Source organism: Pongo abelii, chromosome 11 (assembly GCF_028885655.2).
Source record: "Pongo abelii isolate AG06213 chromosome 11, NHGRI_mPonAbe1-v2.0_pri, whole genome shotgun sequence".
Lineage (NCBI taxonomy): Eukaryota > Metazoa > Chordata > Mammalia > Primates > Hominidae > Pongo > Pongo abelii.
The window spans coordinates 39,691,084-39,706,346 of NC_071996.2; the positions used below are offsets into that span (position 1 = coordinate 39,691,084).

Below are 15,263 nucleotides of genomic sequence, written 5' to 3' on the forward strand. Positions count from 1 at the left end.
TGTGGTTACTTATTATCCCCATTTATGCTAAATGTCTTCTTTTCTAATTTCCTTTGTGTGTTTGTTTTGTGCGCTTTGCTGATTTTCCAGTCCTGCAGCCTTCCTGCTTGCTATTTCTTTAGTATTTTCATACCCTCTAGTATAATTCAATACACAGTAATTCAATTAATGTTTATGAATAAAATGATTACTTTTATACTAGAACATTCCCAACAAGGAAATGTTTCATTTAACTTTTTAGTGTTTTCATTTCCAGTGATCTTTTCACACTTGAAAATAAATTAGAATTCTGAACTAGAAGACACCTGAAAACTAATTCCTGGTCTGAACTGATGATTGCATGATCTGTAGCTGTTGAGTTTTTTCTTTCTTTTTTTTCCTTCAACTCTGCAGTTTTTCAATGGCCTTCATCCTTGGGTTATCATTAAGAGAGCTGTGGTCTTCAGGCTAATGTGGGTGCTGTCAAACATCATGTCCTAACTTTGCATGCATTTGGTGGCATTTAGAAAACCCAAATGCCTCCATTAAACTACTTTACAATACCAATTGATAAAGAAAAACAAACTGATTTGCTCTACACAGCCCTGTTAATTCAGTGAATGTGTCTTCACCATATCTGAGCTATTGGTTCACTGATGCTTACAAATCTAGCACCAAATCCGGCGAAGATGCAAAAGTATTTTCTCCTTACCTTTATTCTTCACATACTAAGGATGACCAAGAAACAAATGAGGCATGGTGAGGAGAACGTGTGTACATATACTTGCTTGGAAAATGATCAGCCTGCTTTATTTAAAAACAAATATAAAGGATAGTAATATTTAATAGCATTTATCAAGCTCCTTAGTGTGAGACATTGTTTTAAGAATTCTCACTAGACTGTTATAGTCTTGGGATACTCATTTTAAAGATGAAAATACTAGGGCATGAAGAATTAAATAACTTACTTAGTTCACATAGCTCGTTGTTTAGACTTGAAATTTTCAATTATTGCCATTTGACTACAATATGTGTGAATTCCACCCTACTCTATAGCTATTCTTTCTTAATTTCTTATGCTTTCCTTTATTAATTTGAAAAGTTCGATATCGATCTCTGTAAATGCAGTGCATTCTAATTTAGATAGTTTCTAGAACTTGAAAACATCATTCAATTTGGTTTATCATAGTTTTTAAATTATGAACATATTCAAAAGAAATTATGTGAATAAAATATTCTAAAATAATTTATTATAATTGAAAAAATGTTATTTATATACGTCAAGCACCTGGTGGCTCACACCTGCAATCCCAGCACTTTGGGAGGTAGAGGTGCACAGATTACTTGAGGTCAAGAGTTTGAGACCAGCCTGGCCAACATGATGAAACCCCATCTCTACTAAAAATACCAAAAACTTAGCTGGGCATGGTGGACAGTTGTACTCCCAGCTACTCTGGAGGCTGAGGCATGAGAATTGCATGAACCCAGCAGGCGGAGGTTGCAGTGAGCTGAGATCGCATCACTGCACTCTAGCCTGTGCAATGAAGCGAAACTCCATCTCAAAAAAAAAAAAAAAAAAAAAGGTTTAAATTTCACATAGCAATGCTTCTGAAAGTATTTAAAATGTGTCTTCATGTTATTCAGTGCATTGTCATTTTGGAAAAAAAATTAACTTGGCAAGATAAAAGTTCTCTAAATTAACTCTAAATTGGTTATCTAAACAAGCAATTCAAAGAACATTTGCTTGTACCCTACTTGAGATAAAATGTCTTGCTGTATTCATCATTAATGGCTGCAATATTCCCAACAAAGAAAATGCAGGTGATGTTGGCTTGATGTGTGATGGATTTTGTTCCTGCGACGTGGATAAAAACAAAAACAAAAAATATTCAGAATGAATGAATAGCTCCACCTGCCACAGAGCAGATGTACAAACTGGAAAGTATTGTGTGTGCATCCATTGTCATCTTAGCTAATTCCTTGGTTCTAAAGCATTAGATGGGTTTGGCTTTCACCAGTTCTAAAAAAAATAAAAAATAAAAATAAAAAAAGATAGATTTATGGTGTTCAGACAGACATATTATCTGATGTGCTCAGAATAAAGAACTGAATTCAGAATATAAGAAGAATGGGCATCTGAAAGGAGCCCATATGTACACTTACCCTGCATAAGAGAAGTTTATGTAAAAAGTTTTTAACAACATGATCCTAAGCTGTGGTCTTTTTGTTCCTTTCACATAGCAGATTTTAAAGAACTGTAAAAAAAGTGATCCTAAACTATGATTTCTTTAGAATGATGAATTCAGCAAATATCCATTAACACAAAGCATGTCTAAGGCATCATGCCAAATATGGGTAGTCAGTAGACAGGGTAGACAAGAATTACGTGGGCCATTTAAACACAAAGATATTCCCTGGTTTCTCACCCAGAGATGTTGATATGGAAGATTTGAAGTGGTACCATGGAATCTGTGTATTCACATACACATCCATGGTTAGGAATTAGAAGAGGTGTTTTCAACTGGGGCAATTTTGCCCCCAAGGGAACATTTGGCAATGCCTGGAGAGAGTTTTGATTGTCACCACTTAAGAGGGGTGGATGCTACTGGCATCTAATGGGTAGAGGCCAGAGATGCTGCTACATATCTCACCATGCACAACACCCATTTACACACCCACAAAAAATACTGTCCAATCTAAATTTTCAGTAGTGCCAAGATTGAGAAATGTTGATCTAGAGAATATAAATGTATATTCTTTGAGAGTCTATAATTAACCAGAGTGAAAAAGATGAACCAAAATATTGTGCATTCATTCAAAAATAAAATAAAACAAAATAAATGGCATTAGTCCAGAGAATTCAGTAAAAATTTAAGCAAAATTTTAGAAATGGGTTACCTCATGATTATTATTTTAAGGAATGACTAGAGAGTTCCTAGTTGAAAAAGTGCATGAGAGAAACTTTGAAAAGCTATAAAGAACTAAAAAAGCTATAAAGAACTAAAAGTAGAATTACCATTTGATCCATCAATCCCACTACTTGGTATCTACCCGGAGGAAAAGAAGTCATTATTCAGAAAAGATACTTGCACATGCATGTTTATAGCAGCACAAGTCACAATAGGAAAATCGTGGAACCCACCCAAAAGCCCATCAATCAATGAGTAGATAAAGAAACTCTGAGATAGATATATATACACACACACACACACACACACTATATATATACACACACATACTATATATATTCACACACTATATATATACACACATACTATATATATACACACACATACTATATATATATGATCATATATATGATCATATATAGTATAGATATATTTTATATATATGATGGAATATTACTCAGCCATAAAAAGGAATGAATTAACAGCATTTGCAGTGACCTGGATGAGATTAGAGGCCATTATTCTAAGTGAAGTAACTCAGGAATGGAAAACCAAACATCGTATGCTCTCACTGATATGTGGGAGCTAAGCTTTGAGGATGCAAAGGCATAAGAATGATACAATGAAGTTTGGGGACTTGGTGGGAACAGTGGGAGGGGGGTGAGGGATAAAAGACAACAAATATGGTGCAGTGTATACTGCTCAGGTGATGATTCTCACTCATCTCCACTAAAGAATTTATGTAACCAAATACCACCTGTACCCCAATAACTTATGGAAAAATAAAATTTAAAAAATAAAATCTATTTGCAATGGAAATGATCTAAATAGATTATGCTTGTGCTTGAAAAAAATAAAAATTTTAACTGGTCCCTAAAAATTAATAAGGAGAAAAATGTTTATTTACAGACAGCAGAAATTCCTTTGAAAATACTGACTGTGTAGGTCTACTTCTGTAAGTGCCATCTAAACAAGCAAAAAAAAAAAAAAAAAAATGACATCTAGGAGGAGTCTGTGTGATTTTTTAAAAGTGGTTTCGTCCTTTTTGTGTTCTCATCTTACTCTTATAGTTTCCCTTTCTTAGTTTTATATCATCTCTAGAGATTAGATGCTGAGGAGCAGGAAGTACAATAAATTACTGGAAGTTATTTTGGTTGCTGTCAATGCAGGGTTTGGATTAATAATGAAACCAATTAAATCCTCAAATACCTCCAATGGCAACAATAAAAATTTAATTTCCAGAGAGAAATAAGGTTAGCTATGTTGAACACCATTTGCACCATTTGTGAAACCCAAGTTTTTAAACATTGGGGGATTCTGCTGTCTTGTCAAAGAACCAGCAGCTGACTGATTTAATCAAAATAATAACAAAAGATTTCATGCTTTTTTTCAGCTGTCTCATGCATCTCTGATGACAACCAGTCAGCAGAAATGATGGAATGCCTCAAGCAGACAAATGGCATGCCTCCCCTTGTGCAAGAATGCACGGTCCCATGTCGAGAAGACTGCACCTTCACTGCTTGGTCCAAGTTTACGCCCTGCTCCACGAACTGTGAAGCCACAAAAAGTAGGCGGCGACAGCTCACAGGTATAGTGTGCATTTTACTCTTTAGCATCAGGCAAGCTGAACATCTCTGGATCTTTTGTGTAGAATATGAGGTCCAAAGGACAGGAATTTGCATCAGGTCTCTTCCTCTCTCTCCATTCCTTAGTACATACCCTCAAACTCAGAACAATGCCTGATACATAACATGTACTCAATTAATATTTGCGAAATGAATGAAAGATGTGAACTGTTTTATAGCTATCAAGTTTCTCTCTCTATAGTTTTATAATCTTTGTAGTCATAAAAGGCATTTTATTCACCAACTTCTTTTGAGTAGGTAATGGCAAAGTTTGTCATGTGCTATCATGCCAGGATCTCAGTGAGCTTGAAGGCAATCACTGATTTGGAAAGATTATCAAAAACAGGTCTAACTGACATCATTGTCTTTTTCCATTATCTTATAAGCAATTTGACATTTTAAAATTTTACTAGTGTAAGGCAAAAATCAAATTACATATACTGATTCTGCTTTTGTGGTATATTATTAATTATGAGTTCTGTTTTCAGCTGCAAAAATTTAATGGGAATTAAAGCAACTAATTGTTTAATTGAATTCCTGGGGCAATTTTTGCCTGCAGTATGCAAATAATTGATGCAATAGTATATTTTACTACGTGCCTAGATAAATATACCACAACTTATCTTAACTTCTTATGTGTTTGTATAAGCAGAAAATGAAGAACCAAAGGAAAATGCCAAAATAATCACTGAGATAATGAAATTGGTGTTGACATTGAAGAATTAAGCACAGATGGCCATTTGTTTTCATGAGCAGTTGAAGGGCTAATTCTGTTGGTTTCAAGACCCTTTTGTCTGAATGCATTGCTTACCTGATCACATTTTGAATTTAAATCACCATTATGGATTTAAGTAATCTGCTAGAGCCTTTAACAGGATTTCTGCAAACAAACTGGGAGTCCATTTGTAAGTGTAGGTGAAATGCATAACCATAAACAGAAACACCAAACAAGAAATGCTGTACTTCGTGCCCTATCTTCCACAAAAATTTGTGCCACATAATTTTATGCAACATTGCTTGTTTCTAAGATACAATAAATTTCTCATAGAAAAACAACACAATGAGATAGAATGTATGTGACAGGAATAGTTGAAGTTCAGGGGCCAATGAATGAAACTTTGTTTGCCTGTACAAACATAATACATTGGAAGCCATTACTCTGGCAACTCTTTATATACTTGAGATGAGAGAGAATTTCCTGTAGAGGGAAGGGAAGTTTTTAATTAGTGGCCAGTTTTTTTCTTTTTTCTTGAAAGTTTATTCATGATAGTTTACACCTACATAATGAAAATGGAAAATATTGAAAATCCTAGGATATTTATTCATTTTACAACCAGCAGTATTTATGTTATGAATTGTTAAAACTCTAATGAATTTGACTTTTATTTAAAATGTTCCTTTTATATAAATATTGAAGAATAGCTATACATTTTTTCTGTAAACTCTAAAAATTACTCATACTAAAAGACTGTTTGAAATTTCTTTTCTAAATTATTAACTGCTGTACTTTCAGGTGGCTAATTGGCCTTTGTGTATCTTTATGTCTACGTGGCACCAAAACAAGTTAGCAATTTCATGAAATACATGAGTTTTTTTTTTTAAAAAAAAAACAGTAAAATGAATCATTTAATATCACTGTTGGAAAAAAATCCCACTAATGAATTGAAATATTTTCACTTTTCAAGACTTATTTTTATTGTCATGAAACTAATGCTTGTATTTTGTTATCCCTAAGTAATTTGGTAGTAAATGCAATAAACAGTCTCTAACATGAATGCTGCTGAAAGCCTTGGACTCAAACTCCAAAGCCATGTGATTCTTTCTCTCTTTAACATAAACACACACACTGAAACATATAAACAAACATAAATACAAGCCACTTCATTGAATATGGGGCCATACAGGATATTTAACTTTCTTTTGTCCATTTGTAACAAGAGGCTTTAATTCACTGAGCGTTCTGTATTTTGTACCCAAACTATGTCATCACAGGTTTTAAACTCTATAGTATTTAAAGCAATTGTTTATAGAATGCCAAAAATATTCTGTTTATTAGATAGAAAACCTGTCCAGGTTTTATATATATTATATGAGATATAATATATAAATATTTATTTAGAATAACTAGATAACTAGTACATATTCTGACTTAAGGAAGAAAAAGTCTTTAGAATTGTACTAGGGATTGATTTTTAATATTAACTTGTTCTGAATCCAAAGGTTAATGCTGATTTTGATTAGTATATAATCAAAGGATCACTGATAGTTTGTTTCTTATTGTGACAACCATTTCTGCATTAAGTTCCTTAAATCCTTCATCAAACAGTGATGCTATGTAATTAAGAAGGATATCATAAACATAGAGGCAGCATATATTTGTACAGAATATTTGTTCTGCTAGTAACTTCTGGTCACCTTGTAGATGAACATTATTTTTCTTTTTTTCTCCTCCTCCCTCTCTTTCTCTTTTTTTCTCCTTCCTCCTTCTCCTTTATCTTTATCTTTTTCTTTTTTTTACAACTTCCTTTTCTCAATTATTCAATGAATTTTTTTTGTTTACCACTTATGTGTGCTAGACCTTGGTAATACCACAAGAGAATCAATAGACGTGATCTTCACTTAACAGAGCTTGCAATCTAATTGGAGATATGGTGAGATTTTTACTGGAGATAATTACAGTATAGCTTCTGCTATAGTAGCTGTTGTATTGGGAGTGGTATTCAAACAAATCCTATTGTAACAAATTACCACAACATTGCTGGCTTAAAGCAGCACAGATTTATTATTTTACAGATCTGTAGTGTTTCACAGATCTAAATAAAGATGAGATGTTGGTAAGGCTGCATTTCTTTCTGGAGGCTTCAGGGGACAATTGTTTCCTTTCATTTTCAAGCTTGTAGAGGCTGTGCACATCCTTGGCTCATGTTCCCCTCCCTCCATCTTCAAAGCCAGCAACATTGCATTTCTCTAACCATTCTTCCATGTTCAAGGATGGTTTTCTGGAGGTAGTAACCCATGAGTTTTGATCTGAAGGAGAAGTAGGCATTAGCTAACCTAAGGAAGGAGGGTAGAAACTGTGGAAATTTCTGGAGTAAACACACAAAGGCCAGAAGCAAAATAAGTAATTTCTAGGAACTGAAAGAGGCTCACTATGACTGTATCGTAACATGCTAGAGGCAGAGTGGTACAATGTAGGCTAGAGGCAGATACAAATGGGTACAAATCATATAGGTCCTTGATGACCCTAGGGGAGGAGTCTAGGTTTCATTCTGTGCTATGGTAAGCCATTGCAGAGTTTTCAGTAGACCAGTGATTTGATCAGATTTGTACTTTGAAAGCTGGTTCTGACTGCAATGTGGTGGAAAGATCGAAGGTAGTGAGGTATGACAGCAACAAGATCTTGGAGGAATCTGCTGTAATTTCCGCTGGAGATTTGCAGGTGGGGCTAAATATGGGTGACATCCATTGGAATGGAAACAAATGGACTGATGCGATGAATCTTTATGCATTTGAGGTGATATACTTTTGTCATTAATCAGATGTAGGGGGTTCAACAGAATAATTCAGGGCATTCCAACTTTTAACTTGGTGATATTGGTAGAATTCAGAAACAGAGGAGAAAGAAACATTGTGATGTAAAGAGAATGAGTGTGATTGGTTCTTTAGATGTAGATTTTTCAGTCTATGGATTGGAAGCTTGAGCAAGAAATCTTGGATGAAGACAGTCATTTAAAATTGAAGAAATACGTATGATAATTAACACTCTTCAAATGGATCAGAAGAGAGACGAACCTAAGATGGTGCCTTGGGGAACCCCATCAGTTTAAGGGAGGTAGAGAAGAGGAATAGTTCACCAAGTAAAAATAAATAATATATGGCAAGAGAGAGGTGGGGGCATGGGGTGAGGGTGAGGAACAAAAAGATATGTTACGATGGAACTTGGAAAGAATATTTCAAGAATGAAAGTGTAGTCAATACTCTGAACTATCATTGAGTGATTAGACCTGAAAGATAAGGAATAAAAGATTCCAGGACTTTGGCTTTGTTTCTTGTTTTTGTTGTTGTTTGTTTGTTGCTTCATAACAGTGGTTTCCAGAAATATGTAGACAGAATCCAGGGTTAAGTGGGTTTAGAAGAGAAATGAAACTGAAGAGATGAAGATTGAGAGACTCAACAATATTTTATGGAAGTTTGAAAAAAGGGGGGTCTCGAATCTGCTAAATGCTAATAGGAAGGAGGCACTCACTAATTATTGATATATCTCTCAGCCAGTAAATTTTCGTGGCTGTGATGGAAGCTGTGCTTTTCAAACTTATTCTAGTGTCCTAATGGTAGAGGCAAGTGAACACCTTCTATCAGAAGTATAGCTGAATCTACTACCAGCTCAACTTCAGGTCCTGCAGAAATTCTTTTTTTTTTTTTTCTTTTTTGAGACAGCGTCTTGCTCTGTTGCCCAGGCTAGAGTGCAGTAATGCGATCTTAGCTCACTGCAACCTCCGCCTCCTCGGTTCAAGTGATTCTCCTACCTCTGCCTCCTGAGTAGCTGGGATTACAGGCACGTGCCACCACACCTGACTAATTTTTGTATTTTTAGCAGAGATGGGGTTTCACTATGTTGGCCAGGCTGGTCTCGAACTCCTGATCTCAAGTAATCCTCCCCCAGTGGCCTCCCAAAGTGCTCGGATTACAGGTGTGAGCCACCATGCCCAGCTTAGAAATTCTTATTTATTGCAAACATACGCATCATGGCAGACCGTAGAGCCAATCATCCCATCAGCAACTCTAGAATTGTATGTAATGCAAAACATGTGGCAATGAGAAAGTAGCCCATGCATCAGCTTGTATCAGGCATTTCAGAACAGCCATAAACACAGAAAATAGACCAATAAAACTGCCTATATATTTTATAACCAGCCATGACTCTAGCTAATGACTCACTAATGAGAAAACAAAAGGTGGAATTATTAGATCTAGGAAAATTTTTAGTAATCCAGAGGAATTGTGTTGACAGCAAAGTTGAATCAAGTTACAGGCCGATTTAGAATCCACTAAACATGATTACCAAGTGTTTACAGCTGTGAAAAATGACATGCATTGTCTTACTCAGAGATGGGACCAAAACTAACAGGTCCATCAAAGTGAATTGGTAAGGTAAAGTCATATTTCAGAATACTTAAGTTAGAAGAATCTCTCAAAATGAAAGAGCTTTTTCTCTGATTAAATTATCCAGTATGACTTGATCATTTATTTCAATTTATTGTTTGTATAAATGTTTGAGAGCTGCCTGATGGCAGAGACCAAAATGAGTTTAACTTTGTCCATCACATTGCAAGAGACCTCTACTAAGAAGAGAGGGAGTTAACCACTTAGATGCTTTTGTTGGTTCCCTGGAGATCATTAGTCAAGGAGAATGGGGACAGGGTTATCAGTATGTTTCTTCCAGCAAACTACAGAGAAAATAATGTTAAATAAATTAACTGGAATTCTCTAGCTGTAGCAAACATCTTCTAATATTTTATGCCACTCTCAAACATTAAACCATTTTCTACTTTTTTCAAATTAACTTGAATTTCACAGTTGTTCTGGGAGTTGTTTCCATTGTCTCAGGATTTACTGTCATGGCAAAAGAGTGAAAAAAACAAAGGCTTTATTTTATTTAATATTCTAAAAGGTTACAAATACAAAAGTGTGAGTGACTTTTAACAAAACAGCAGATAGGCATTTAATATCTCAATGTCTCTTGTTGGAACAGGGAAAAGCAGAAAGAAGGAGAAATGCCAGGATGCTGACCTTTACCCTGTAGTGGAGACAGAACTATGTCCTTGTGATGAATTTATATCCCAACCTTATGGAAACTGGTCAGATTGCATTCTTCCAGAAGGCAGAAGGGAGCCTCACCGAGGACTGCGGGTACAAGGAGACGGCAAAGAATGTGGAGAAGGCCTGCGCTTTCGAGCAGTAGCCTGTTCTGATAAAAATGGAAGACCTGTTGACCCCTCCTTCTGCAGCAGCTCTGGTAAGGAGATGGATGGAGAGTAACAGATGAGAACACTCACACACAGCTCGGGAGGTTTGTCTCAGGTCTAGAATTAATAGCTCTGCTCTATAATAATTGTTTTAGTTCTCCTTTGTCAATAACACATTGTCTCTCGTAAAATATGGACAGATGAAATGCATACATCTGTATCTCAATGATTATCTGGAATGTGATGGTGTTGGATCCCTGATTCACTTCATTCTCTAATTCACCTTTTTTTATTAGCCACCTGTTTACTGGTGGTCGGCACTGCTGCTCCACTTCACTGAGAAAGCCAAAGCCGAATACAAACAAATATGTTCCATGCTGTTTTTTCATGCTCTGACCATATACATAGAAGGCATCAGAACTTGAGTGTCTTCTAATGTAGTTGAGAAAAAAAAAAATCAATGAAAAAGTTGATTTTAAAAGGCCAGGCGCAGTGGCTCATGCCTGTAATCCCAACACTTCAAGAGGCCGAGGCAGGCGGATCGCCTGAGCTCGGGAGTTCAAGACCAGCCTGACCAACATGGAGAAACCCTGTCTCTACGAAAAATACAAAATTAGCCAGGCCTGGTGGTGCATGCCTGTAATCCCAGCTACTCGGGAGGCTGCAGCAGGATAATTGCTTGAACCCGGGAGGCAGAGGTTGCAGTGAGCCCAGATTGTGCCATTACACTCTTTCCTGGGCAATGAGAGCAAAACTCTGTCTCAAAAAAAAAAAAAAAAAAAAAAAAAAAACCAACAGTTTTACTATAAAGTATAAGTATACCCAAGTTAATAGAATAAAACCGTAGGAAAAAAACAAGAGACAATCTCAGAGAGTTTTGTCAGATGTTAATCCGGGAAAATACTGTTTTTGAACCTTAACTGGGAGAATTTGAAAGATCTGGGTGTATGGAAAAAGAAATAGAGGTTAAATACAGCTGGGGTGAAAGTTGGTGAAACAGGCTGAAACCAATCATTACAATGGAGCGTCTGAATTTCCTGCTCTGCTTTTCTTTCTTTTTTTTTTTTAATTAGTTTTTTAAAAAGAATAAACAAGTCTAGAAACAAATGAGTAGATTTTGGTCTTAGTCATCAAGGTTTTGTGTACTAATAAATGTTCTCAGTAATACCAGAAAATCAAATTCAATTATAATGTACAAGCTAAGTAAATGATAGTTCTTCTTTATTGCCATTGTACTAGCTATCTTTATTTAAGATATACCCATATCATTATACAATGAGATTTAATGACTTTTAAATTAATACTCTCATTGCTTTATATAGGCTTCCTAGATTAGTCTACATTAATTTTTTAAGTGATTTGACTTTCAGAAACATTAAATACATAACAAGAAAGTAATGGACCCATTTTAAGGTGCTCTAATCTTTGTTTTTTAGCTTGTATGTGTGCATTGGTTTATTCATTCATTTGAACGAAACGTTTTTATTGACCATCTGCTATGTACCTGGACATCTATGACTTCAGTGTACAGTTAAGGGGAAGTCAGAAACTTGTGGAGTTTACTGTCCAGTAGGGGATAGAAATAAAACAAATACATAAAAAGAATTTCAAGTTTTGATTAGCTCTGAGGATGCTGAAAAGAAAATTTTTTGATAGACTTTAGGGAAGCCTTCACCGAAGTGACATAAATCTAAGATGTGAAGGGTAAGAAGGAGGCAGATGTACAAAGCACATAACAAGGTTGTTTTAGTTAGTGGGGTATCCAGAAGATAAAAGCTAGGAAAGATGTTTTGGATTAAAAGAAAACCCTGTGGTTTGAGAGTAGAGAGTGAGGAGAGAGCTGTGTGAGGTGAAGTTGAAGAAGTATGTGGAATCTTGTGAGACAAGCCAAGGAATATGGATATAATTTAACTGCAGTCATCAGCTTGGAAGTGGGGTGAGTAATGTTATTCAATTTAGAGATTTTAAAGATCCCTTTTGACTACTGTCTACAGACTGTCTTAAAAGGGGGAAGGAAGCTGCTGAGAAACCCCTGTAGTTAATCAAGGAAAGACATGATGGTAGGTTAGACTAGGGTGGTGGCAATAAAGAAATACAGAGTAATTTTAAGATGTAATTTAGAGAAAGAATTGACAAGATTATTCCAAATGCAAGTCGTTTTTTCTATATGTTATCTATCATTCATCCCTAATTTTGCATGAATTTGTGGAGGGTTTTTTAATTTAGAAAATAGTCATTTCAGGTTAGAAATGAAAACATCTTGAAACAAGAGGAGACATTTGTAATTCAACCAATTTGCAATGTCATAGCAAAAGCTATTAGGGAATCTAAGAGACTTTCACCAAATGAATATTGTGCTTTAATCAAAATTTACTATAGCCTCACAACTTTTATGATACTTGTATTAAGCTACTTTCACTGTATATATTTTCAAAAAAAAGGGTTTTTTAAAAAAAATAGCAAGTGAAAATACCTTATTGTGTCACCTCTAGGGATATGACATATACTTGTCTATCAAAGGAAAAAAAATCTTTTAATGGTTACTAATAAAGACTTAGTGTGTGTATGTATGTATATATATATATATCCATCTATGAATTGGGGTAGGGCACTGTGGCTCATGCCTGTAATCCCAGAACTTTGGGAGGCACAGGCGGGAGGATTGCTTGAGCCCAAGAGTTTGAGACAAGCCTGGTCAACATAGGGAGGCCTTGCCTCTAGGAAAAATAAAAAATTAGCCAGGTGTGGTAGCATGCATCTGTGGTCCCAACTATTTGGGAGACTGAGGTGGCAGGATCACTTGAGTTTGTGGGAGGTCAGGGCTTCAGTGAGCCATGATTGTGTCACTGCACTCCAGCCTGTGTGAAAGAATGAGACCCTGCCTCTAAGTATACATATATATGTATATGAATTAGCTCACTATTAAGAATTACATTACAGGTTAGGTGCAGTGGCTCATGCCTGTAATCCTAGAACTTTGGGAGGCCAAGGCAGGTGGATCACTTGAGGCCAGGAGTTCAAGACCAGCCTGGCCAACATGGCAAAACCCCATCTCTACTAAAAATATAAAAATTAGCCAGGTGTGGTGGCAGGCACCTGTAATCGCAGTTACCTGGGAGGCTGAGGTGGGAGAATCACTGGAACTCGGTAGGCGGAGGTTGCAGCGAGCTGAGATCGTGCCACTGCACTCTAGCCTGGATGACAGAGCAAGACCCTGTCTCAAAAAAAAAAAAAAAAAAATTGTTATCATGGACAAACTGAGGCACAGGATAATGACCTAAATCTGGATCTCCCAATAAGAATGGTAAGTGTTTCCCCCTTTTAAATCTTTACTTGGACTTTGTCTCCCATTTGCATTTTAGACATGAGCAGGATTCCCTACAATGACATCAGGGAGACTTCTTCATGAGGATAATTATTCCTCGTCAAGCATAATGTGTTCTATATGGGCCCTATTGGATACACATAACTGTGGGAACACAACTCCATAAATTCTGAGTTATCCATACTAATGGATACCATGGATAACTCAAACCACAGATAGTCACAGCCAAGTCTGCTTGGCTTTGGGAGTATCACAATGAGGAGAAATATTAAATTTGCAATTTATTTTTTAAAAACCTTTAAAATGGAGTTTGTCTCTATGTTCTGTCAGCCGCTATTGGCGCTTAATGGGTTCCATCACTGCCTGATGCAAAAGTGCATGGTGTCGTCTTCATCTGTGTGACAACAGGTCCAATGATGGGACTACCTAAATTGGGCAACAAAATATCCCATGACAAAATTAAGATTCTTGAGGTGAGCCACTTCCAACCATATTTCTTATATCAGTGTTTTTTTTTTTTTTTTTTTTTTTTTTTTCTCGAAGAACAGGACAAAAAAGTACTCCAGCATGGCAATACAATTTCCCTTGCCAGTCTTTGTTTTCTCATAGCACTTAATCACCAACTGACACATTATATATTTACTTTTTAGAAATGAGTGCTTATTGTCTCTCCTTGCAGTCGATTGTAAAGTTCCAGGAGAGTGGAAACTTTTTTTAAATGTCTTTTATTTATTTTCAACTGCTGTATCCACAACATCTACAGTGTCAGAAATTTCATAGACACTCAAAACATATTTTTGAAAACATGACTGAATCATCAGGTTCTGGCAATTTTGTCTCCAAAGTATGTCTCGTCTTTTCCTTTCCTTTTGCTATCTTCTGCACATGGTGATGTTATGCTATTCTGTCTTGACTTATCCACCTGATATCTGTCATGCCAGGAGCCATTAGCCATCATACTGACATGAAAATGTGCCCAAGCCATGGGCCTGCTTGCAGTCTTTCCTGGTCTCTTCATGTAGCAGCTCCTCAGCTGGAGCCTCGAGGACTTCCATGAGGATGTACTCCACCTGGCATGCCCTTTTTCCTCCTGTCATGGGACTCTTCATCCTCTGGGTTAAGATCAGGTGCTACCCGTTGCAGGAAGTATTTCTCCTTCTTCCACTCTTGTGTTTCTTTGTAACACTACATTTAACTTTATTCGAAAAATCCATGTAGATCTCTATTTCTCTTACTAAATTGAAAATTCATTGAAATTCATGATTGTATCATGTTTATTTCTCCATCCCCAATACCTGTCACAGGCTCTGGCCCCACACAGGCTCTCAGTATCTGTTGGCTGAATGAATGGAAAGGCTAGTTTAGACAAGAGTCAACACACATATGCCCGTATACAAATTCTGAAGTTTGTGTGCAGTGTATGCACATGTTTTAACAGCCCTTTGGGTAGAACAGCTGT

At 36.2% G+C, this 15,263-nt stretch overlaps 1 protein-coding gene across 1 annotated transcript in view; it reads left to right on the forward strand.

The window, feature by feature from the left end:
• The window catches only part of THSD7B (thrombospondin type 1 domain containing 7B), a 908,978-nt gene that overhangs the window by 632,538 nt on the left and 261,177 nt on the right, over positions 1 to 15,263 (forward strand). The window contains exons 13-14 of the mRNA XM_024243556.3: positions 4,282 to 4,476; positions 10,266 to 10,529. Coding sequence (XP_024099324.3) covers positions 4,282 to 4,476; positions 10,266 to 10,529 — 459 coding nt within the window. The remainder of the gene's footprint in view (positions 1 to 4,281; positions 4,477 to 10,265; positions 10,530 to 15,263) is intronic.